Source organism: Actinia tenebrosa, unplaced genomic scaffold, assembly GCF_029948245.1.
Source record: "Actinia tenebrosa isolate PJP-AT-01 unplaced genomic scaffold, QUT_ActTen_1.0 PGA_scaffold2__45_contigs__length_23673736, whole genome shotgun sequence".
In the NCBI taxonomy this organism is placed as follows: Eukaryota; Metazoa; Cnidaria; class Anthozoa; order Actiniaria; family Actiniidae; genus Actinia; species Actinia tenebrosa.
This window is the reverse complement of record NW_028292579.1, coordinates 2,068,708-2,095,707: the sequence shown is the minus strand read 5'-3', so window position 1 is coordinate 2,095,707 and position 27,000 is coordinate 2,068,708. Positions and strand designations below refer to the sequence as shown.

Here is a 27,000-nt window from a genome sequence, read left to right as displayed (position 1 = left end):
ATGGCTTCAGAATCTACAGCAAATCGTGGCAATCAAACAGATTTGGACATCCCATGTTCTCACCAACTATCAATAAAAATGTTAAAAACAAGGTGCCCTACTTCCAAAAAAGAAGAGAGGTTTTTCTCACATCACACTGGATTCAAAAACTACATGCAGTTTAAGGAATTTCTTGAATTTGTAGTACCGGGATTAAAAAGAGAAAACATTGTATACTGGGGAACAGACCAAGCACGCAATAATCGTATAGATACTTCAGCTTTGTTCAAGTCAATACAGGAAACCAAGCATTCAGATTCTGAGGACAGTAAAAGTGATGATAATTCTAGTAGTGGAGAGTTGGATGGTGATACTGAGTATGAAGGGAATGGCAGAAGTGGAAATAAGGCAAGAAAACACAAGTTAGATCTGGAAGATGAATTTTTACTATTCATGATGAGGCTTAAATTAGGACTCACTGTCACTGATTTGTCATTTCGTTTTAACATTACTGAGGGATCTGTAAGTAATATAATAACCACATGGTTAAATTATTTGTATATTCACTTAGGAGAGCTTAAGATGTGGCCCCACAGAAATATTTTACTTAACAATATGCCCTCAGATTTTAAAGAAAAATACCCCAATAATATCTTTATCATTGATTGTACAGAACTCAAGATAGAGACACCTTCATCTTTTGTAAAACAGTCACAGAGTTACTCATCATATAAGAGTACTAATACTTTAAAGAGCCTTGTGGGAGTTGATGCCAAAGGAGGGTTTATTTTTATATCACAGCTATATACTGGGTCTATATCTGACAAGCAAATAGTAACAAGGTCTGGGTTTTTGAATATTCTAGAAAGGAAGTTATCACTTAGGGAAATATTACCTAATGACTCCATAATGGCTGATAAAGGTTTTGACATAGAGAGTGAATTAAAGGGTATTGGTTTGCAATTAAATATACCACCACTTTTGGGCTCAGAAGCTCAGTTTCAAGAGTCAGATGTATTAAAAACTCAAACAATTGCTCAACATAGAATACATCTAGAAAGAGCCATAGGAAAAGTCAGGAGGTTTGGGATTTTTTCAAAGCCATTACCTATATCCTTACTTGGTACTGTTAACCAACTTTGGACAGTCTGCTGTGTAATAAGTAACTTCATGGACCCTATTTTAGAGTAGCAGACTAATACCTGCCATCCTGTTGTTATACAATTCAGCAAAAGTGGAGCCTACAACACACTGATATGACACGTTCCTTAACTAAGGGAATGATGAACTATTACAGGGAATGGAATGTGGTTTAAATAGGTCATAATAGTTATCAAGGTGTAAACCCCATGTTTGAAATAAAACTTTTAAAACCTTGAACATTGTCTTGAAACACTTTAACAGCTGTATATTATTCCTTGTAAGTTTTAACCACCTGCATTTATTCAAATGACTAACTTCTATTCAGGCATTCTGTACCACAACCAAATATTATTTGCATAACAGTAATTACTGAGGGTGTAACACTAAACAGTTTATCATACAAGGAACTGTAAAGCATGCCTGAAATAAAAGTCTTTCAGTTTAGGCAGAACTTGATCACAGTATGCCTCATCAAAATAGACTCTTTGTACATTCATTTCTTTAGATACTGTTAAATAGACTGCAAAATCACACCACCTTGCTTTTGACAAAGCAAGCTGTCCCTGCACTTGTGCATAGTATCCAGCCTTATGGTTCTTCTTTAAGCAGTACTTTCCATCAACAATCTCACAGGTAAACTTTGGGTCCTGACAAGCATCTTCAAAGGTCATGTCCCTCCAAGTGAAAGGGCATTTGATCTCTAGAAGCCCAAATGGCTCTTTTTCTGTTGGATCAAATACTTTTGCATCTGGTGTTGCACCAAGGAAAGGCAGCGAAGGATTGACAGCAAGCCCTGCCTCAAAGACAGTGAATTTTCTGTTTTTCTTTTGCATTTCACATGCATATATAGCTCGTGCTTTCAGCTACAGCAGCAGCTGTTCACCTGTTTACTAAAGCCTTAAAATCTAAAGTTAAGTTCTCTGTATATACCGGAGATAAAGACTCTACTACAGCTGCCCATATAAAAGAAAACGGTCCTTACCCTGTTGAGAAATGGACTGACACGGTACATGCAAAACGGTCACTCACAACCAAATTAATGAACTTGAGTCAACGAGGTAAATTTACAAACTCATCCATACTCTCTCAAAAAGTAATAAACTACTTGGTCAAATGCTTCAGCTATTCAGTATCCCAAAATAAAGGAAATCCTGACAAACTAAAAAATTCCTTGTTAAGTATAGTGCCACACGCCTTTGGCAAACACCATCTCTGCAGTGAGTTGTGGTGTAGAGCACAAAATGATGATAATTATAAGCATTCTGATCTGCCATACGGTAAAGATCTTTATGGTGAAGAAATAAAAACAGCATGAGCACGGATATTTGATGAATACTGCACAGATCTTGTCATTCAAAAATTATCACCAGCAGCCAACTCACAAAGGAATGAATCCCTAAATAGTGTCATTGGATCAAAAAACCCTAAAATAAGATATTATGGAGGGAGTGAAAGCAGTGATTTTAGAATTGCCTGTGGTATTTCACAAGTAAACTTAGGATACCAGTACATAAGCCATACTCTTCAAATCCTTAACATAGAACCTGGAAAACACATCTCCAAAGAACAATTAAAGGAAATTGAGACCCATATTCCTAAGTACACACAAAGACCCATTTCTACAAAATTCTCTTATAACAAAAACAACATATGCAACTTCATAATATACGACATAGAAACAAACACGACAGGAAAAAGAGCAGAAATTTGTCAACTGTCAGCCATTGATCAGTTGGGATCAAATAGTTTTAACACTTACATTTTACCATCAAATGATATTGACATTTATGCTACAAGAGTAAATGGTCTAAGCCTCCGAGTATTAAATGGTCAGCGAATTTTGTTCAAGGAAAACGAGCCCGTTGTATCTGTATCTTTAGAAAAGGCACCGGCAGATTTCGTAGATTTTCTCCAACAGACAGTCAGAAATATTAAAACACTTGGAATGAATGACATTACAGACAAAGTTTACACAATAATGATTGGTCACAACTCACTTTTTGACGCCCCAACTCTTCTTCGACAAGGCAAACAACAGTTCTCTGATAAGCTATCCTCTCTCAATGTCTTCTTTAATGACACTCTTCCAATTCTGAAGAAACTCATACAATCAAAACATACAGCACTTCGACTAGGAGATGGCTCCATGTCAAAATGCAATCAAGCTTCTATTTATCAAACACTTTTTCAAGAAACATATGATGCTCACGATGCACTCGAAGACGTTAAGGCCTTGAGAAAGATAGTCTTTGACTCTTCTGTGAACTTTTCTAATGAAATATTGGTCGGAAACATGCTGTCAGTCGAACACGTGAAAAACGATACCAGGTACCTCGATCACCGCCACGAACTTCTTCAAACATTCAAAGGCAAACTCTACCATGAAAAAGAAAAGGACTATCCTGTAACCAAGAGCATGTGTGAGAAAATAGCTATGGCTGGGCTGTCTTACCAGGACTTGAAAATGTGTTCACAAGGTTTGATGGAAATTCCCTGGTTGGAGTTCTATCTCTCCCGCCATCGGCTTCAACAAGCAAAGCTCCTCGAGTCACCAAAACTTCTCGTATCTTGTCCAGAATTGTAGGCTACTTCAAGGCAGAGTCAGGAAAAGAAACATAAACCAAAGTGGGATCAAATCTAACGTCGTATGTATTCAATTCCATAACAATTTATTGATAAATTTGTACGAGAATGAAATTCACAATTCTGTGTCTGTTTACCTCGCTCGCTCAGTTTCGCACATGCGCAAATACGGATCTTGTAGAAATTTTATTTTGATGACGTAATTGACTTATTTTTGTGCGCGATTTTTGAAATTAAAAATCTCGGAAATTTGGCGGTAAAATGTCTTCAAATTTTTACAGTGTTTGTTGCAAAATATTTAGCAAGTTCTAACGACAGAATGTTTTTAATTGTGAAAAGACAGAAATTGCGTTAAATCTAAGGTTCTGTCGTTGGGATACTTAAGTCGCGGTGTCAAATGATGAAGTAAGTAGTATGATTTCACTTAACATATTTAGAAAAAAATTCACCGCAAAAAACTCAAGCTTTAATTTTTTTTATTACAAAAAAAGCCTCAATTAAGACTAATGTTACGTTGCTATGGCGACCCGTCATGTGATATTTTTTTGTAAAAACTGAAACCTTGATTTACTAATATTAGTACAATACGCAAAAAAGGGTCAAAACATACTCTGTTTTCTTTTAAATACAGCAATATGTAACATGTACCTCAAAAGCCTTTTAACTATATGGAGCTACCTTAAACTGACCGATTCCACAAAAACATCAGAAATGTGATCATCCTTTTCAGCCAACCCTTGAGCCCGAAATGGCTTCCTGTTCGACTGCACCCAGGGGATGAACCCATCGGATTCTTGCCGGGGAGATGAATGCCTTGCACGATTAGCAGGAGCATGCTAAAAATGAAACAAAACGAGCGATATTAAGGGAAACGCAATGAGGGAGAGGCCCAATGGTTGACAGACGTATGCGCCCGTACAAAGACCGATAGGGAATAAGGCTCCCATTATAAGACTGTCAAACCTTGGAGCCGTGGGGAACGGGCAATTTAACAAATTTTTATGGCGCATAACCATAACTCAGTCGGGTGTGATTTAATTGTGCTATAATTCAGCTGAAGCTATTGCTTGAATGTAGGTATCTACCTGATAAATAAAATCAATTATATCACGACAAACCAAAAACTGACCCTGAAAAGATTTAACGAAGCCATCATAAAAACGTGATAGTATAGCAAAACTGCAGGCGTAAAACACAAAAGCTATGAATAACAAAAAACCCAACATATCATAACAAACTGACCCTGAAAATATTTTTAAGGAAGCCAGCATAACAAATTGCACGTGGAGAACAACAAACTCATAGCAAAAGACCATGCACAAAACACAAAAGTCATGAATAAAACTAAGCCAAACATCTCATGACAAACAAAAACTGGCTCTGAATAGATTTTTTAATGAAGCCAGCATAACAAAGTGCACGTGAAATAACACCAAACGCATGGCAAAAGACCATACATAAAACACAAAAGTCATTAATAAAACTAAGCCAAACATCTCATGACAAACAAAAACTGGCTCTCAATAGATTTTTTAACGAAGCCAGCATAACAAAGTGCACGTGAAAAGTCATGAATAAAGAGCTAAGCCAAACATCTCATGACGAACAAAAATATTTAACAAAATTAAACCACGGAGTGCAGAATAAAACAAAACTGGCCAAAAGGCAAGCATTGACAAAAAGCAATGAATAACGCTGAGCCAAATAGTTCATGACCAAACACAACTGGCAAATATTTTAAAACGAAAGGCCAGAAGTGACAGTGGCAACAAAATATAGCATAAGGTTATGACCAACAACTGACTAACAAACATTACTATTAGAACGACAAAACTTACAAACCAAGGGAAATTTACTGCCACCTTCTAAAGCTTGAAAAAACAGCTAATAACGCAACGATGATTAGCGAAATTCGGCAAGTAGTTTTTTAAAAATTCTTAGTTGGCAGACACGGCTTCAGAAACATTTTCAAGAACTGCTCGCATTTCAAAAGCAGCCAGATCCTTCAAAACCCAAATTGCTTTGTTCCAGTTCTATATCTTTGCAAGCTATTATCAATGCAGCTGCCAATAAATCTTCCCAGGTGCAAACGTCACCGTCTGATCCTGCCTCACTCGAGTCAGAGTATTCTATGACAGTTAACGAACGCTCAACACTCTTTATGCTGAACAAATCCTAAAATCAAGAATAAAAAAGGAAATAAATAGCATTAATATCCAACCTGTTGATTTGGAGGACTTAAACGTTGACAATGTGAAATCATTTGTACCACTAGATCTAAATAGGTTTTTGTGTCCTCTTGTATCAAATCCACACAAAATAGATAGGACAATCCAGCTGTGGCCTATGAGTCTGAAGAGCGACACAATTTAGCAATAGCGCAGGATATCATTCATGCTACAACTCATAGATGTGTCAAGACCCCAAAGCACATGGGATTAGCGATGTCTGTGCGCCATACAACGGGTTCGAGGAGCTTATAACGATGCTCATTCAACTTGGACACCGCTTATAGTATGATGAAACTCAGCGCATAGATATTAGTTTAGCTCTAGAAGTACTCACAAAGTCTGAAAATTGTGGTGTTTGTATTCTATCCAATATAGTACTTGGAGGCTTTGTGCAAGTAGCTGGTAACAACAACGATATCAATGAGGAGACTCTCGATGGTAAACAGACCACTCATGCCGTGACAGTAGTTCTTTATCAAAGAAAGCCTTACGGACCAAACCCTAAAATGACGATCTCTAGACAGCAAAATGTCGACGAAAGAGTTATTGGAATTTGGTGCCTATGGTAAACGACCTGGCGTGACATGTTACAAAGATGAGATTGAGGAACAATGGTTTGAATGTGCAGAGAGCCTACGAAGATTAAAAGCTATTCAGATGGATCTTGGTTGGTTTTTTTAACTAAAATTTGCACTGACAGATTGTTTACTGTACAGATCAGTGAACTTAATGGCACAGCGCAACAGTCCTCGCCAAGCTGGAGTGCTTTTAATGATAAGATGTCAATCGAGGTCCCCTCTGTAACCTCTATTGGGTACTACCCATTGATAAATAATTCACCAACAGAGTATAGCACTATCTACGCTCTAATGAAATGCGTGCAAGCAATGATGTGTACTCTAGGACAATGTCACAGTGTGATCCCTCTCCGAGACAGTAATGGATTGCTTTGCCGATCCCGATGTTCTGTGGGAGCGCTTCTTCCAACCGCACAGGGATGGTTCTGCAAACAAATTGGCGGGCATCTGTGTATTCAAGGTCCACGAAAGCAATGCAGCAAGCAACGCAACAAAAACAAAAGAAAAAGGACTGCTTACTGCAGCTGTCCCTCGAGGAGGTAACTTGACTCAATGAAAGGGCTATTATTTATTCATGTGAACTAATCCATGGCATCATGTTAGATGGAGACAATATATCGATCGAACATGGACAAAGAGTTGGCTAAAAGAATTTTAAAAAACACTTCCCCAACTAAAGTTTTAAATCTAATGCAGAAAGTTGATATTTCTAAGGCATGTGGACATGATAATCTTGTTAATAAAATCATAAATTGTGCAGTGAAGGCATTACAGAATCATTTTCATCATTATGTCATAATATCATCAAATATATGAAGCACTTGAGAAGGGAAAGGAGGTTCGTATGGTTTTTTTTGGTACAAAATACATCGTTCTACCCTGAACGTCCTTTACAAGAGCCATGTTAGACCATTGACGGAATATGCAGATGTCATATGGGATGGGTGTAGTGAGGCTGAAAGTGTTTATTAGAGAGTGTGCAATAATGAGTCAGCCCGTGTGGTTACTGGGGCTATTAAAGGAACAAGTAAAATCAAGCTTTTAGAGGAGTTGAGTTGGGAAGATCTTAGAAGATAATAGAAGATCCTTTCATAAACTATGCATTTTCTATAAAATGGTCAACCACATAACTCTGACATACCTTTTCAATCTTTTGCCATTAAAAGTCAAAGGTCAAAGTATTCTTTGAGATCTAGTGAGGATTAGAGGATTAGTTAGGAAAGATCTACCATCGGTTATCCCACAATGGAATAAATTAGACAACGCTATTCGAACCGCTTGTTCTAGTGATGATTTTAAATCTAAACTTCATGGCAATTTTTGTACTGAATACAATCGATTATATACCACTCTCAATAGACAAACATCTATATTACACACCACACCTACACTTGGTCATTGTGCTTTAAATTTTTACTTATTTAAAATTTCTTGTAATTTAACACCGCTTTGTGACTGTAATGATGGATCTGTTGAATCCATCTCTCACTATTTCTTACACTGTCCCCGATATGCCGTCCAACGTCAAAATCTGCTTTCGCCTTCCTCACAGCTTTTCCAACATCATACTTCAGAGTCTGATAAAGTAAACTTTTTTCTATGTGGCTCTCCACATTTAACTTTAAGCAAAATCAAAAATTGTTCTTGAGTGTCCAACAATATTATGTGTATGGCTGAACCATGGACCCATCTGGTCAGTTTGATGAGGTAGACATGCTCAAACAAGGAGAATTTCATCCATACGCATTCATGTAGAGAAAGGAATCGAAAGAATCAAAAATTATCATATACTTAGTGGAAGTGGTATTTTCTTCCACAGTGATGTGAAAATCACTCTTATTATAACATGCATAGAACTTATAATCACTGATACACGAAATCCATTTTTTCTGTTGTAACAGTATTGAATTTGTATTACACTGGTACTGTTTCATCGTTACATTTTCGAAATTGCTATACATGTAAAATATTTTCCTTTTGTCATTTCAATTCATTATACTCAGACAGTTCAAGCAGAGAGAAAGGGAAAGCAAACAAAATAATGTATTATATCTATTTAATCATTCTTTAATTCATATGGACTTTACAAGTTAGATTACTCAAATAGAAACAAAAAGATATTATGGATAAGTTATTGTCATTATATAGTCTGTTTACAATAAGTTAGAGTTACATACCGAGAATGGAGGCTATAAGCCATATATATGGCTTATAGCCGAACATTCGAGGTATGTACCTATCTTATTACATACTTGACACGGTTTTCTCACCAAAGAATGATTTTAATCCCATCCTTAAAAAATAAACTTTGGAGTTTCGTTTCATCAAATAAGTGAAATGAATAAGGGGCAGGTAACCGGTACAACTTTATTTCAAAAGGTTATTGGTAGGAATTATGCAATATCAGTTCCATTCCATAATCGACTTAGACATTAGATTTCCGTATAATAAATAGAGAGAGAGAGAGAGAGAGAGAGAGAGAGAGAGAGAGAGAGAGAGAGAGAGAGAGAGAGAGAGAGAGAGAGAGAGAGAGAGAGAGAGAGAGAGAGAGAGAGAGAGAGAGAGACCGATGAGAAGCATATCACTAAAATTTAGTACATAATATTACATATTTAATCTTTATAATAATCATTAATTCTTACAGGATCATCAAGCAAGAGGACAAGAACTGCAAGAGGTGGAAAGAATCAGTTGATGGATTATCTTTCTATTAAACATAAAAATACAATGGTCGTAAAACAAAAAAATCCAACTAGAGGAAAGAAAAATAGCTTTGGAAGAAAGAAAGATAGAATTGGAGAGACTTATAAAAGAAATATAAAATAACAGCATGGTACTAAGCATTATTTTTTTAAACTCGTGAAACATTAACTACCAATTTGCAAAGCAAATCAATACCAGTTGCAATTCTTATACAGAATTAGTCTAATTAGAATAAAATTGAAATTCAATTGCCTTGTCACAAAAGAAACTACCCAATAGCTATAAACTATCTCTGAAAACAAGTAGTGGCGTAATGTTGGAGCAAGTGTCGTCTGCTAAACTTCTTGGACTTCACATTGACCATGATTTATCATTTAACACTTACATCGATAGGCTGTGCAAGAACATCAAACTCTGTTTACCGTTAAACCAAAGACTTTCATTTTATAACGCTTTGATTAAGCCTATGTTTAATTATGCAACTGAGGCTTGGCAATTGTTAATTTCAAACGAATCACTTCTGAGAATTTTAAGGTTACAAAAAGGGCAGCTAGGGCTATTTTAGATGCCGAGCCGAGGAGCTCATCAGTTGAGCTTTTTAATCGTTTATATTGGATCCCTTTCTACAATTGCAGGTTCGGGATGCCTTCACTACAGCATTACGAATGGTATTGCGGAAATTCTACGCAAGAAAAGTAGCAAAACATCTGCGCTACTACTGAATGATGTTCTCTTGATGCCGGAAGAATATATGTCTAGCCACATAAAAAGCTAAAACAGCTCCTCCGTCACACCAGGAAAACACTGGACATCGATTTACATAGATCTAGCCGTGAATAAATGCGTTTATTTCTGGATCAAGCCTTTAAGAAATTTTCAAGCCAATCGTAGCAGCCGTTTGTCAAGAAGTGGACACCCCAACTACGTGGATACCTCGATATCATTCGTATAGAACTATGAGAGGTAGCGCAAGGAACGATCTAGATGAATGATATAAAATTTTACACGTAAAGAAAGGCCATGCTAAGTCAGTAGATCAGTGGAGAGAGGAGATAGAGAAGTGGGAGAACACTGCTGAAGAGTGGAGAAAGAGTTATAATAGTTTAGAACAGTCTAAGAGAGATCTGTACTGTCGTCTAGTCGAAGAGTAAACAATTGTAAATTGTAAATAGAAATATAACTGTTAAAATCATATTCAACATTGTAGTTAATATTTACTGTGTCACCTGCCACAAGCTACGGAGCACCACTAAAACCCAGAAGATGGCAGATCTCCCCAAAGACAGACTGGAACCTGCACCACCGTTCACGTACGCCGCCGTTGGCTACTTAGGTCCATTCATCGTCCAAGAAGGACGTCGTTAGCTTAAACGATACGGCGCGCTCTTTAAGTGTATGGCGTCACGCGCGATTCACATCGAAGTAAGTAACAACCTTGACACAGATTCGTTCTTTAATGCATACCGCAGATTTGTTGGACGTCGAGGTCCGATAAGGCAGCTGAGATCTGCTCAAGGCACCAATTTCATCGCAGCGAAGAACAAGTTACAGAAGGCACTCGCAGAGATGGACAACCGCAAAGTTCATACCGAACTCCTCAAGGACGAATATGATTGGGTGACCTTCAAGACCAACGTTCCTCACGCAAGCCACATGGACAGCGTGTGGGAACGACAGATCAGAACAGTCTGCAGCATCTTGAATGCCATCCTCAAGAAGCAAGGTACCCGACTTGACGACGAGTTGCGGAGGACATTGATGGTGGAAGCTGAGGAAATCATAAACAGCCGACCGCTGACTGCAGAGAATGTGAGTTCCGCAGTGATGTTCAGAAGGAGGTCAACCTGATTACTTACTGTTGAAACAAATTGATGTAGGTCATGTTTACAATTTAGTCAAATATAAGGTCAGATCAACAGAGATAAGCATAAAATTTTGATATTTTACTCATTAATATCTGTTCTAAGTAACTGCAAATGGCCATTGAATTTGAAGTTCGGCCGTGCTAGATTTTCCCTTTCAAAGTAATAAAATATTCGAAGTTAGACATATCAATAGTACAGTCAACTATTGCTTGCTCAACTCGGACAATTATAATCTATATTAGATTTTAACATAAATTTATTTCATTGGAACTGTTCAGATGTAGTTATTACTACTTGAAAAATAAAGTTCTTCCTGATAAAAGTTATTCGTGGACGAGGAGACACCTGTTTCGAAGAGCTGGTTTAAAGGAGCGCTAAGACTAAGGATAAAAGCTTTCCTCAATGATGAAATATTGTGATAGGAAGGATAAATTTCTTCTTTTACTTTGGAAATCATTTTTATGTATCTCTTATCCTCGAGCTACCCAAGTTCAATTCTTTAGTTAAAGGGTATTTACCAAAAACTCGGAAAAGACATTGGAAGATTGTTCTGAATAGGCTTCACATTTTCCTACAAAATATCAAAACTGACGATTTTGTTCTGGTGTTTTTTTTAAATCTAAATTTAAAGTTTGTTTATTAAATTATTTTTGAGTGACAAACTAGATCTGAAATGGTCAGAAAATATTAATGGTGACTTTCTTTCCTGGCTTTGCCAATCTTGTTGATTCAAAAACTAGGTTTTGGTTTACCAATTTTCATAATAAAACTTTAAACCAGTTTTCAATATGAAACTATTTAGGCCCTTTTTGTATCATCTTGTCACAAGTGGGTGTTGGGTTATTCTACTATAGCTTTAACCTAGCTATTCTGCTTCTATCTTGAGGGCTTTAGACAGAAGAAATTGTTTCAATAAATGTATATAGAAAAATCATAACCTGAAAGTGGTCATCATTAATTTTAATAAATACATACAATAAAATAAATAAACTATTTCTTCTTTAAATTTTCAAAATATTTTCACTACAAAGGTCTCACCCTCAGTATCACTCATAAGGAACATTTCAGTCCTAGGTTTAGAAATTGAAAACTGATTTAATACAAAAGGAATTAATGATGAACCAATTACCAGGAAGGTATACCCAGAGTGATGTAATCATTTTAAGGGTGGGATACAAGTATACTCCAACCATCTTATACTTCAGTACTTTAGTGTATCAAAACAGTTGAAAATTGAAAGATGGGGTATATATTTATGAAGCAATGTGAGGGGGAAATAACTGCTGGTAAAAAAAGAACATGAAAAACCCCAACATTGTCTTTAGTAATTTTTCCATAACCCTTTAATTAAAATCTGCAATTGTGTATCATAAGGGTACTTATGGTATATTCCTTTACTTTATTTAAAAAAATGTGTATTGGTAGATGGAAAATCCATCTACTTTGGTTTTTAACTTTGGTAATATCATAATTCTCAATTCTCAGAAAGGAAAAAATGTATTTTAATTATCACGATCTATAACAAACAACACAAGCCACTAGGTGTACTAAATATACAAGAACCTCCTTTTGTACCATGTGCGTGGGTAAAAACAGGACAAAACTGCTGATTAAAACTAACTAGGAGACTGCTATAAAAGTTTACTGAATGCAAATATAATGCTGAGGTCACTTACCCTTTGCAACCACAATGTTGCAACCAACAACATGTGATTGAATCAACTAACAAAAACAAGGAAAATGATGTATACATGAAACACTACTACACTGAGGGAATTAGCATTTTGGATGAATCCCATGTAAAGCAAGTGCAAATTATACCATATGGAAAGGGCTTCTAGTTAGTATCACAATGATTAAAAATTTCATCATATCTAAGCTAATCAAAGATGTAATAAAACCAAAGATTCTTAATGTTGTTTCACCGTGCTTAACTAGAAGAGTACCTGATTATAACAGGTTTTTGATAAAACTCAGAACCTTGACAACTTTTGCTTTAGAATTAGGTGGATTACACTTTTAAAAGTTAACTTTTTTTGTTTTTAGTTGTTTCAATATCCTCCTGTGCATAACTCTTATGTTTGCACTACATCGTTTTGTGTTTGTTTTTTTTTTTTGCGCGAGTATACTCTCCCACTTAGGAGACAACTCAAAACTCACCACCACCCCCAGGGGCTAGTTTTGTTCTTGGAAGATTCTTCTTCCAAGGCCGACAGTTTTATGCTTTGAATCTCTTTCATTTAAAAAAAAAAGAAAGATAACTACAGATAATCCAATACAATATCAAGTTCAGTGAAATTTACCTCGCATGTCTTTCATTGAAATCGAAAATCTGGAGATTTAGGACAAATCAAAACTAAAAAACAGACTTGAAAACTGGTTAAGGTGAGCAAAAAATAAGGTTTACTTACTTAGGTCTTTTACAGTTTTCCAAAAATAAAGCTTCCATTCATTTAAACTTTAGAAGAACTGAAACAAAATCGAAAGCAATGCAAAAGGCAAAATACAAAATGACTAATTTCTTTGTCAGTAAATTGGCTTTTGTAAATGTTTTTGAATATTTTTTAGCTTTTTAAAGTGAAAGTCTAGGTCTTTATATTATAACATCTTTATATAATTTAAGCTCACTTTTATAATCATACTTGCTCGAACAGCTTAATAAACAGTTGAATATTTGGTAAAAAATTTTATTTCATTCAATATTTTAATTTTATTTCATTTTATGGTTGGTATTGTTGCCTTGTATTTTGTATCCTTTTCGTTTGCTTGTTTCTATTCTTCTATATTTCTTTCATTCGTTTTTCTTTTCTTTCATTCATCCAATCTTTCTATCATTCCTCCTTTCTTTCTTTTTTCTACTTTCTTCACGGACTGCACGGCTTTCTTTTTTTCTTTCTCTCTTTCCTTTCTAAATTCTTCCTCTCTTTCCTCCTGTTTTTACAAGTCATTCTTTACTTATCTATTTTCTCATCTTTCATATATTCTGTCAGAAGAACTTGGACGTTAAGTTTAATAGTGTCAATAGGATCTTAAGAATTACTTTTACTTAATTTGTAGTAATTGTATATCCTATGGACATTGCCTTTGTATCCGGCTCCCAAAGAATTGTTGTGGAGATAAAACAAGCGAATGGTACGGTGGCCCATAAGTGCAAAACACAACACATACAGTGAAAACACAATAGACTTATCTGGAAACACAACACACACAGTGAAAACACAATACACATATCTGGAAACACAACACACACAGTGAAAATACAATACACATATCTGGAAACACAACACACCCACAGTGAAAACACAATACACATATCTGGAAACACAACATACCCAGTGAAAACACAATATATTCTGTTAGGCTCAGTGTAGGACTGGGTCTTAGTATCGATGACCACTGACCAGTATATATTGCGGACTACACAATAGGACCCATGTGCTTGGAAATTTATATAACAACTCTCAAAAGCTTGAATGAATAAGATCTTATAATCGTTATTTGAAGCATGAAATGCAAAAAATGCGAAGCAGATGTCCTCGGTGTTTTTAAATACTGTCATCAATGTGGAAATGTACTCCAGTCCGAGGGAGAGACAGCGGCAAAAGTGGTCGAGATACCACAAACCTTTGAACAGTTCCGAAAGAGTGTGTCTTCGAAAAAGCAAGGGAAGCCGGATAAACAGGACAAAACTAAGAAGCAAAAGCTTGAAATTCCTAACGAAGTTATGATCAACGTAGGGATTATGAAGTTAGTAAAAGGAGAACTGAAGCTTCTTAAGGGAAAAGCTATGATAATTCGGGTGCCAACGGATATCCGTAAGCAAGAGCTTCTTAAGAAAGGAATTGAGAAACATGCTGCATATGACAGGAATTTCCAGCCCTACGAAAATTATGCACTCCTTTACCCTGATGGCACAGAAGTGCTTACACTGCCTGGCCAGCCAACTCAGCTATTTCAGCTCGACAAGTACAAGGAGGATATTGGGAAGCCTTACAACCGCATTTCTCTGTATTTGATTGAGAGGGAAGTGCTATATGAACATGATGAGACGGAGTCTGATAATTCTGATCTTGGTGATACTAAGTCTAAGAAAACTTCTGCTTCAAAGTCTTCTTCCACCTCTACTGGCCCACTTGTGTCTGTAGTAAAAGGTACTACGTCGGATACTCAGGGATCACTATCAGCCACTTCAAAAGAGCCCCAGCAACTAGGTACCCTTACCAATGATTCAACTGAAACCAGTGACAAACCTTCCATGATTGAAATTGACATCAGGAGACTTAAAGATATGTTTCCAAAAAGAGATGAAGCAGAGATAAAGGAAGCTATTGAGACTTCTATTACTTTGGAAGATGCTGCCAACCTTCTAATAAATCAGACTGACCTGTCTCTGAATGATGCCTATGCATCTTTGCTTGAGAATGCAGATATCTTTGATGATCATACCACCATTTATCATGATGACAACTATGATGACATGCATATTCCAGATGAAATGGCTAGCACTTTTTCATCAGACCACACACTTCAAGGCCTATTAACTGAAAAGAAAAAGGAAGAACTGCACGGTAGTGAATTTACACGCTTGAAGATCAGGAGAAATGCTGTCTGGGATGATGCACTTTTTAAAAGGAAGCGGATGAAGTCAGGGGATTTGACCAAACCACTGAAAGTGCAGTTTATTGGTGAACCTGCCGTCGACCATGGTGGACCCTTGAGAGAGTTTTTCTCTCTCTTCAACTCTGCTGCCCAGTCTAAGTTATTGCATGAAGGAACCTTTCGGCATAATATCACTGCCGTAAATGCAAAGGAATTTTATTTTTACGGGGAAATGACAGCGGTGGGGTTGTTGCAAGAGTTCCCTGGGCCAAAATGCTTCACAAAGCCTGTTGTAGAATACATTATAACAGGGGAGATAAGTACCCTTACTCCAAGTGTAGATGACATACCAAACAGTGAAGTGAAGAATTCTCTACAAAACCTCACACACATTACAGATGAAGAAGAATTTAAGAACCAAGCCACCTTTAACAGTGATTACAGATTTGATGCAGGGTGTTGCAAGCCCTTCGTTTACCTCAAGGATAAAGATGATTTATGTAAGTCAGTTGCACTCCACCATGTCCTCCTGTCATCCATTACTGAAGCCAACCAGTACATCGAAGGGTTGAAGACCTGCAACATGCTGGGCCTTATTCGAGACAATCCTGAGCTTTTCAGGAAAACCTTTGGAAAGCAAAAGGACCTGACTGCTGAATTTGTGGATGAAATGTTTAGTCCAGAGTTCAGTCCTAAAGACAGTAACAAGTATGCAGTTGAGCAAAAGATTGCTTTTAATTTTAATCAGTACATTGAAGATGTTGAGCAGGGAAATGTTAAAACGACTGTTGAGGACAAAGAGATAACTGTCACTCTGAAACATGTGTTACAGTTTGTCACTGGTGCTGATGATATCCCTGCCATTGGATTCTGTCCAAGGCCTACAATTAAGTTCTCACACAATGCAGTTTCAAATAGGAAACTTAGTGCCAACACGTGCTAATACCCTAACAATACCTGTTGCAGGCATGCAAGAATATTCAAAACTTTCTGAGGAATTTGCTTTTTGTATGATGAATTGTCCTGGATTTGGAGTGTTATGAACAAATCTGAAAACAGAATCCACTGGAACAAGCTTCAAGTTGTTTCAATGACATGTATTAATTCGGATTAATTCTATAAGTATTGACTCTTGAGAGCATTTTAAAGCAACATTATAGTTAATACAACTTAATATAATTTGTTTACACTTGTTGGTTTTGATTCAACATATCCTTTTCAAAACATTTAAATTTACTTTGTATTCCCATTTTTAATTGTACATGTAGTTCCAGTTCATGTTTTAGTTACTTTTCCAAATTTGTCTAAGATGGAAAGTGTAAGTTGAAATACAATTACCGTGCATTAATGCTTACTTATATGAAATTTATATGTAAACAAAAAGTGCATTTGGATTTATTTTATCAGTTTTATATCAAATTACATCTTTTAAATCTTTTAATAAAATTATTACTCATATGTATGATGTGTCGAAAATATATTGCCACTGGACTATAATGTAGTTTCAATAATAATATTGTGCTGAAAAGGTCTAGTAGAGCCATCATTATTGCCTACCTATCTTATATTTTTCATATGCAACTGACCCAGGTTCTTTTTTCTTTGAATTCAAAGGCGGTGCTTGACTAGTTTGATCATTAGATACAGTGTACTTTCTGTCAACTGATATATTTGTAGTGTGAAAAGGTTTTGAGAAAAAACAAAGTGAAAATATGGTATCTGGGGGAAAAACTGACTGGAAATTAGTGTATTCTAACCCCCCATTTCACTCCTATGAATGTTCCCTGGTAATCCTGTCCTGGAAACCTAGCCTGGGTTTCATTAACAGTAAGAGGCCAACGCCTGAATATTTCATGCAATATAAATTATATTGTCACTCATATTGTAAATACGACATCAACAGCATTACTTTTCTTTCTCTCAAAGATTACAATGATTAATATTTTAAAAACCTTATATTTCAGAATTCAGAATTTTTTTCTAAAGTCCCTCTGTTTCAGGGACCAGTGGGGGAGGGCAGATATTTTTGCAGAGTAAGCAGCTTAGAATTTTTCGGAACTCTCAAAAATGTGGCTCTAAAACCCCTAAACCTACCCAAAAAAGCACTCAAAAAATTGTGACACCTCCCCCCCCCCCCCCCCAAAAGATTCCCATACCACTTATTAATGACCTATCTTTAACAGTGCCAAAAAATTGAAATGCAGGCTATCTAACTAGCAACATGTATAATTCTTAAATAAGCTTCCAAGCTCTCTTTCCAGTCAGTGGGTGGACTTATTCCAAAATGCTCCAGTACATATTCAAAGTAAGAATAGTAATCATCTGATTCAGATGTTGATTCAGAGTCTGCATCGGCATCTGTATCATAGGAGTGAATTTCATTCTCTGCTTCCTGTACATCTGGTAAATCAAAAGGATGTATGTGATCTACTGCTCCGACAGTTTCTGGCAAGAAATAGAGTTTATCAGGGATACCAGCCAAAGTTTGGTATTTTGAGGGACGAATCTGGTGATTATTCCAGTCATCCTTCATTTGATTGATTTCATTTTGAATGACCAGGTGGAAGCAGAACCAAAGGCACTCCATTTGGAGTAGATTACTTGTATCTAATTCTCCTTTTTCTATCACATCTTTAAAGAAATCTATCCACCACGTGCTCCAGGATCGTCTGAGCAAAGACCACCATCCTTCGATACGTTGGTTAATATGGGATGACCCATAACGATGAGCGCTTCATCCTGCCAATGAATCCGAATCATTTCTCCTTAGGAAACACTGGATGGTAGCCATAATTTCATTCTCTGTACCCCTATCGGTTCGCACTAATGATGGACAGCCTTCCACTCCTTTGATTTTTTCTAGGAAGAAACTTCCGATAATACGAGGGTCGTTATTACTTTTGGTAACTTTAAGTCAAAGTATTCTTCTACTAAAAATACATCCCTGAATTAGAAAACCGTAAGGTTTAAGTTTGTCATAGCCGTCTGAATGCCAACAATAATTTGGGCCAGGGTTGGTATATTTTCTTCTTGTGAGACGTTTATTTTTTCTTAGTACTGTTCCTTCTGGATCGAGTTCTTTTAAGAGAGCTTGAACAGTATATTTTGCCACATTTATTCCATACTTCGAATGCAACTTTCGCCACATTGCTCTGTAACTTAGAAGAGACCCAGAACCATCAAGTTATCTTTTGATATATTCTTTAATTATGTCTTCATCTTCGTCCCATACTCGCCTGTGAAACCACATTCTTTCAATCGATTTAAAAGTGTTCTTTTCGATATTTTTATATCGTGTTCTCTTTCCAAAAAGAGAAGAATCGTTTGATAATCATAACCTTTTGAGAAGTAATATGTTATTACTTCTCTCTCCGCCATATTTGGAACATGTATTGTCCGCAATATATACTGGTCAATGGTCATCAATACTAAGACCCAGTCCTACACTGGGCCTAACAGAATGTATTGATTGCGTTTTCACTGTGTGTGTTGTGTTTCCAGGTATGTGTATTGTGTTTTCACTGTGTGTGTTGTGTTTCCAGATATGTGTATTGTGTTTTCACTGTGAGTGTTGTGTTTCCAGATATGTGTATTGTGTTTTCACTGTATGTGTTGTGTTTTGCACTTATGGGCCACCGTAGAACGGGACTGCAAAAACAACTACACCACTAAACCTTCCAGATAATGCTGTCAGCCTCACAGAAGAGGAACAAACCAAATTGAACGAAGGTAAAACAATACCGTGATTATACATTAGAATAACATAAATAATTACAGTAGTAATAGTAGCATAACAATAATGATTATGATGAGGAGGATGAGAATGCCGATGAGTATAAATATTACATTAACCCTTTAGAGCTGAAAGGCCTTGGAGAAAGTTAGCTAGTTGAAGGGTCTCCCCAAACAGTTAAGATCAAAAACATGGTCATGGAAGTGTGGTCTTTGCAGTAAGCTCGTTCAACTACGCGTAGATGCGTGGCAAGCCGGCCGTATAGCCTTTTTTAAAAATCGTAAGTGCAACTTCTGAAGTAACCAAGTGTTTATAAATTATCGATTTAAACCAAACGCAATGTAATTTTGCATGTTTTGATATTTTACGATCATTTTATGTCTTGCCCAACAAACAAAACCGCGATGAAAAGACCACAACGTCCAACAAGAGATTTCGTCTTTATTTGCACCAAAGCAATCAAAGGATTCTGACATACAAGCCTGTGCGCCCGATTCCGATGTCGACTTGTCAGATGTGGAGATATCGGAAACCGCTGAGTAAGTTAACTGTTCGAATTTTTGATTGAAAGCCTTTTTCAAAAACAATTTGAATAGAGTTCGTGATAAAAGCCCTAAAACTACAATTCTTTAAGCATGCGCAAAACTGTGCTCAGTGCACAACTACGGAATTATCTTAACAACACGTGAAAGCTCAAGCCTATACTTAGATTTAAAAGCAGGTATGTACGGCCGCAAAAATGATCCCCGACGCAAAAATGATCCCTGCCGCAAAAATGATCCCAAAATGTCGCAAAAAATGATCCCCAGCGCAAAAAAGATCCCCACATCACCGCAAAAATGATCCCCTGGAAATCGCGGAACCTGGACTGAATAGAGTTGTTATGACTCATTCATATTTGCCCCGAATCGCCGATAACAAACATCACCATGTTTTCATCACTTTCTTGCATTTCATTTTAACTTTGGCAAACCTTCTCACCAAAGACAATTATTCTTTTGTTTATTTACTACTCGGACTTGCCAAGTCTTTTTCACTTCACAAAGAATTGATGAGCTGACGATTGCCGTTTGCCGTAAAGGCTATTCCTGCACTCTTGCTGTTACCGCCTCGGTCAGTGATAACGAAGCATCAAATTCAGATGATGATTTTGTGGAAAATAAGGTAAGAATCTTATATGTATCATATTTTTAGCCTCATTTTGTGAACTGTTTATGTTCATTACATGCGTCCGCCTTATCATCATTGTAAACGCATGATTTCAAAATAAAAGTCATAGCATTAAATGGTATTGAATTTAACTGAAAGATAGATATTTGCTTATATTAACGTATTGTTTAGAAACTTTTACGTCAGCTACGACCGTAAACAGTATGCTTATTCAATTCTACAACAATGTTCTTTAAGAGAAAGACATTTCACCTCTAGTACTAAGACATGGATTATAGCTAGTTTATTTTTAACGTTGTTAATTGACTGACTGACAGACGGATGAACGGACTGACTTACTGACTGAGTGAGTCAGCAATTTGCCAGGGCTACGGCTACATATGCAATGATTATCATCGGTTATTATATCGTTGGCATATCTTATATCCTAAATATTTGTATAAATTTTCAGGCCGCGTCTAGAAAGAAAGGAATAAGAAGTAGTCTTCCTGATAAAGTATGTGACAAACTGAAAAAAATTAAAGAAACAGGGATTTTCTGATTGGCCAATGAAAGAACATCTATCCCTGAGACAAAAGGTTTACCGAAAGTGGAAAAGCGGTCATTACGAGTTGAAAGAAGTTTATGATCCTAGAAGTGAAGGCAATGTTGTTAAAATAGTCGAGAGGGTTTCAGGAAAAATAGTGCTTAAGAAATCAGAAATCGAAAGTCTGGTTAAGAGGTATTATGAAAAAACGAAGGGAGAGGGGGCGAAGAAGATTCGAAGAAATATGCAGAACATTTATTCTGGCGTTGCAGAAAAGAATGTGCACAAAATTTTGAACAAGATGAAAGAAAAAAAAAAAAAAAACTAAGACCTCTCTTTAAAAACAAGGCTCCCCTTTGCCCTATAACCGCTAAGAAAGTGCAGGAGTGGAACCAGGTCGACCTTGTCGACATGAGTAATTTGCCGCTAACGACCGAGGGCAAAACCTACAAGTATATTCTATCTGTAATTGATATCTTTAGCAGGTACTTACACCTTCGCCCTCTTGAAAGCAAGGAATCTCTTGTTGTTGCACGTGAACTCATAAGTATTTATTATGATCATGGTGTACCTGAAATCCTTCAAAGCGACCAGGGGATCGAGTTCAAGGGGACAGTGGAAAATGTCTGTAAGGAAATGGGAGTGAAAGTTATTCGCAGCTCCGCCTACACACCTACAACACAAGGCAAAGACGAGCGTTCTCATAGAACATGGAAAGAGAAATTGCGTTTTGACCTGATGAATTGTAACGATGAAGGTGTGAACTGGGTACAAAAATTACCTTTATATCAACAACTGTACAATGAATCTCCCCATCGCTCTCTTTGCTTAGCGTGCCCCTTTGAAATTTATTATGGCCGTATCCCTAACCGCTTAAAAAACCGACTCTCATTAAATGCCAACGCTGCTACGAATATAGACATTGAGGAGGAGACATTAGAACAGGATACGCACTTTAAGGAGCCTACTTTGGAAGAAATAGAGCATTGGAGGAATATTCAAGAACTGATCAGAGCTAAAGCTTCAAAAGCTTCCAAGAAATCAGCGCAAACTATGATAAAAAGAAACTTGCAAAAATTCCCGCCTTCGATTTACCATACTGGAGTAACAGTTCTTGTAAGAGTAATCAAAAAGACTGCAGCAAAAAAGACTGGTACAAAGCTTACTCTAAAGACACATACTGAAGGTAAAATACAGAAGACCAGATCCAAACTCACAAAAAGTCCTAACGAAATGGTTCTCCGTAAATGATGTCACATCTCTAACAATCGAAGATGAATCGAGCAGGCAGAAGTCAGAGGAAGCCGTTAAATTTGCGAAATCTGTACATAAAAGAAGAAAGTCTCAAAACCATGGGTCAGTAAAAAAAGCAAAACATTCTAATAGAAGTGAAAGTGTTCTGGACAAGGCAATAACAAAGATCACCAATGTTAACAAACTGACAGGTGAGACCATCAATCTATACACTAGCTATGTCAATGAATCTTTTCCATGTTCTGATACTGTTATAGCGAGCACATTCTTTTACCCATCGTTAGATAGACTTGCTGAAAAGGATAAAACTGTGCCTTATCGAAAATTCATCTCCAACAAAAAGTTAAATGACTGCGTTGAGAAACTGCTGATTCCCGTGCACATTCAAGAATTAGAACACTGGTTGCTGGCCATCATCTGTATGCTTCAACTTACGATCACTATCTTTGACTCTTTGGAATTAAACGCCAAACATTATGCCGATGTGTTTTCAAAGCTGAAATCGAGGTTCATCGCAAAGGAGAACCAATGCAATGATGACTTTGGTCAAATGGGAATCCTAAATCCTAATAACTTCAAGGAAATCATTGTGCAAGGCTTACCAAAACAAACTAACGACTCAGATTGTGGAGTCTTTATGCGCTTGGCTATCAAAAAACCATGTCAGTCAAATTTTGGCAACGAACATGTTATACAAATTAATGACACTCAAGATTTGCGTAATGAGATGGCCAACGACTTGCTTGATCTCCCGAAGCTAGTATCTTCTCCACCTGACGACTACCGCTTCCCTCGAGATGTATTTGAAACGAATGAAGCTTGCAGTAAGGCGAATACCAAGGCTCTTTTGGACGGCCAAGTGAAAGAAGCAGGATGCCGCTATCGAGGAGAAATTCCAATGGATGGAAACTGTTTTTTCCATGCCGTAAGTGACCAACTCAACAGGCTTGATTTCGCTTCTCAGTTGCATACCAGACTCAGAGAAAACGTAATTCAGTATCTGCGAGATCCCAATACGCCAGATGGCACTCACTTCTCCGAGTTTATCAAGCATAATGGATGGAATTCTTACTTGAAACGAATGCAAAGAGATGGTGAGTGGGCTGACTGGATTGTGGTGTGGTCAATGGCCAATATGCTGAATAATGACATCGCCATAATCTCATCAACTGGTAGTTCCGGGCTGCGGGTCATAAACCCACACACTGACAGCTCTGTGGTCTCCACCGTCATCAAGAAGAATGAGGGGATGATTCTTTTGGGGCATCAAGCAGAATTGCACTATTTGAGTTTGCAACCATGCCCGAAGACGAAAATCACAAGTAGCAACGGTGGTGATGAAAGCTCCAACCAATCTAACGTCGCCCACGAAATGAAAGCAATGTATGGAGGAGGGAAGATCTCCGAGGAAATTTGCCCGAGGTACAATAAAAAGTACCAAAACTATTCCAGTGGAGTTTACGAGCTTAGTAAATCGATGGTCTGCTATTCCAGGGACCAATAACTGTGTGGCGAATGTGAACTTATCTTGCAGACAAGACAAGGAAAGGAAAAGCAAAGAAAGGATAGAAAAAAGGCAACCCAAAGCAATAATCACCTAACGTCGATTCGAACATTTTCGAGAATTTTTCCTCTGGATACAAAATCTTTTAAAATCCATTAAATATTTCTAATAATATCCACGGACTTCAAACCAAGTCAGATAGGTGGCCCAAGCACTCAGCTACCCAGTCCAGGTGGTAGTGGTCACCTGCCGTGGCGCCTGGTTGGTAGTTTTTTTTTTGGAAAAGTGAGACATAGTGGAAATGGTGGTCACTAACCATGGCCCATTCGGCTTGTGGACTTGTACAAAGTTACGGTCCAAAGTGGGTTTGACTTTACTCTTAGTATAGGGCACAACACTTCCAAAAATTCAAAATTGCCTTTGCGAAACTCTAATCTCCACCACATTTGCGGTGGTTAGAGGTCTATCCATTTTTTTCGAGGTTTACGAAGTCTCGCGTCAATTGAGCAAATTACTGATTTTTCCTGGTCGTTGGAAGAAACGAGCAACACTTCAGTATGGTGACTAGTCCTAGGGTTGGTTGTCAAACCATGGGACTTTGTGACACTTATATCTCTAGATCCCGTGGTCTGATCTTCACCAGACTACCCCTACGTGAAAGCCCTGGACAAGATCTAGCGAACGGTAATAGTTTTGAGGGCTCACGTGATCGGCAAGCACGCGCAATAAGCGCCACAATGTGGATTGCCTTGTGTGGATATGTTATATACGAAGTCATTCTTAGAGGGTGAGGCAAATCCCCTAAGACGGCACTCGATCGACGTATTGCCCACTGTCTGGACAACACTGTGGTTCCAGTTTGAGTGACATCCCTTGAATATTTAATGAGATATAATTTTTTCCCCAAAGGATACATCGGGTTGTAGCCTGCTGTGCAGACGTTTTTAGTGTCGGCTCGTTCCTTTCCCTCCCCACAAACGTCTGCTCAAACTAGCCACACATTCCTTTCCCTTAGATTGACCAATCAGAGCGCGCCTCTCTCTTGATTTCTGGCTGGAGGTGATATTGCACAAGGTAATTTTGGTTAGTTGGACCCCAAAGAGGTGACAATTGCGGATGTGCTTTTTGCACAAAATATGTTTTGAAAATTATAGAACCTCTGAAGTTGCAGTAGTAAAGCAGTTCCTACCGAATATTTCAGTTCGCGATAGTAAAACAAAGGCAGAGGAAAAATTATGTTGTGCGTAGAACATTCTAATGTGATCAAATTTTTTTGAATTCCTTCCCCTACGTTGCGCTATTGTGACGGAATATGTCGAGAAAGTCATTACAATTGATTCGGAACAGATTATCGTAAATGATGTGCTTGGACTTCTGGACAACGCCGATGATGATTATGACTTGGCAGTAAGAAGAAGAATGGCGTTGAATAGTGCAAAAGGAATGGAGTACTTGCATCGAAATGATATGATTCATGCCGACCTTAGAGCTGCCAATTTCTTCTGGGTGGCGGAACGTCTTCAAATTTTATCGTTAAGTTAGGTGACTTCCTAGAATCCATGAGGCTCACAAAAATAAAAACCTTGGCATCATCATCATCGTCAGTCAACACAAGTGGGAACAACAAACAAGATGAGAGGAGATTAGCTGGAACTCTTCCATTTATCGCCCCTAAAATTATTAACTTGGCGCTAAAACATCAAAACAAAGCGAAATATAAAGTTTAGTGGTGTGCTTAATTGAATTGTTGATTGGTTCCATCACGTATGCATCTCTAGAGTGAAGATGTGTCAGTCACTAGATTTGGTTCCAACTTTTGTTCCAGATGGTAAATAAACCTTCTCTATCACAAGCGTCTGAAAATAGTTCTCAGGAAATGAACTTATTTATAGAAGTAATTAAAAATTACTGGCATTTTGAGTCCAACGAACATGCCAGTTTAAACAATTTTCTCGAAAATTTCCAGAAATTTGCAGTTAACAATTCCCGCCTTGCGAGGATTAAGTGGCTGATAATCCCGGATTTATATTACAATCAGGTGGGCACAAGAGCATGATGGAATCCAAGTTGAAATCATTACATTTAGAGAGCCACCATAGAAGTGTTGTGCATATGACTGGTGAGGTGTCCAGTTCCGTCTTCAGTGCGAACGAAAGACATTTGCCAGAGGATTTACAAATGGATCTGGAGAAAACAGTTGGCATTCTTGACGGAACAAATGCTTGCCAATTTAACAGCACATTTCTTGCAGTAGCAATGTTTACCCAAAGACGAAAAACTTTGTTTAATTTATGATTTACATTGATGAAATTGATGAAATCAATGATCATTGATATTCCAAAGAAAGTAAACTCTCACCAAAACTAACACGTACTTCTTAATGAATCCCATGAAGCCCTTGAAATTTTTACCAAAATCAGGGGTTATGAACACTATTTTGAATCAACTGTTATTCTCGTTGCAAACTGAAATAACAGAAGGTTTACTTCAAATGCAAAAGCGAGAGATTTTAATACAGCATCGATTACAAAGGCCATTGCTATTTAGACTTGTCCACCGGTTTCGTTTTCATTTGCGTTCCTACAAAACCGCAGAGAAGTGGATTTTTGTTATAATTGATTCACACAGAATACATCGCTTGGACAGACGAAATGACTATAAGCACGTTTTATAGAATATTCTAGATTTTCCAGGACATTCTTGATTAGTTGTTATAGAAATTTCTAGTAAGTAGAAGTGATCAGTGATTATGAAATGTCTTTTATAGATTATACTTGACTTGTTTATTTCTTGTGTTAATATTTTTCTTGGTTATATAATTTTCTATTGATGTACTGTTGGAACATCTCTAGAAAGATTGTAAAACACTATATAAGAAGTTGCAGTAGTTTGCCAAGGTGTGTGTCAGAGTTCATCGTGAATGTATGTTCGACACAAGTGCGAAGCCTAGAAAATAAAGTGTTTTGTTTTGTTTTAAAGGGAAAATTGATTTAAGGCGATCCCGGAACCAGAATGGTAGCAGAGCGAGGTTTTGGGCATAAGAGACGACCAAGTGGGAAAGCTTAAGCAAAAACCGATGGGTAGGAAAAAGATCTAAGAAGAAAAGGAGCATTTACCCCCGCTGCGCAAGAC

At 37.3% G+C, this 27,000-nt stretch overlaps 2 protein-coding genes, 1 long non-coding RNA gene and 1 pseudogene across 3 annotated transcripts in view; 3 read left to right on the top strand and 1 right to left on the bottom strand.

Annotated features, from left to right (window-relative positions):
• On the top strand, positions 1–1,359 carry LOC116303861 (uncharacterized). The gene has a single exon (XM_089033663.1). The coding sequence runs from the start codon at positions 1–3 to the stop codon at positions 1,168–1,170; it is 1,170 nt and encodes a 389-aa protein (XP_088889789.1). The 3' UTR covers positions 1,171–1,359.
• A 432-nt stretch (positions 1,360–1,791) lies between these two features.
• LOC148908973 (uncharacterized) lies at positions 1,792–3,821 on the top strand (annotated as a pseudogene).
• A 684-nt stretch (positions 3,822–4,505) lies between these two features.
• Positions 4,506–27,000, bottom strand: part of LOC148908965 (uncharacterized) — a 105,560-nt gene continuing 83,065 nt past the window's right edge. Inside the window, exon 2 of the long non-coding RNA XR_016120411.1 lies at positions 4,506–4,541. This is a non-coding gene — a long non-coding RNA (uncharacterized LOC148908965). The remainder of the gene's footprint in view (positions 4,542–27,000) is intronic.
• Positions 10,613–11,065, top strand: LOC148908972 (uncharacterized). Its single transcript, XM_089033662.1, has one exon. The coding sequence runs from the start codon at positions 10,613–10,615 to the stop codon at positions 11,063–11,065; it is 453 nt and encodes a 150-aa protein (XP_088889788.1).

Excerpts from the sequence above, each read along its gene's own strand:
- LOC116303861 (XM_089033663.1), top strand. The coding sequence starts at position 1 with ATGGCTTCAGAATCTACAGCAAATCGTGGCAATCAAACAGATTTGGAC.
- LOC148908972 (XM_089033662.1), top strand. The coding sequence starts at position 10,613 with ATGGCGTCACGCGCGATTCACATCGAAGTAAGTAACAACCTTGACACA.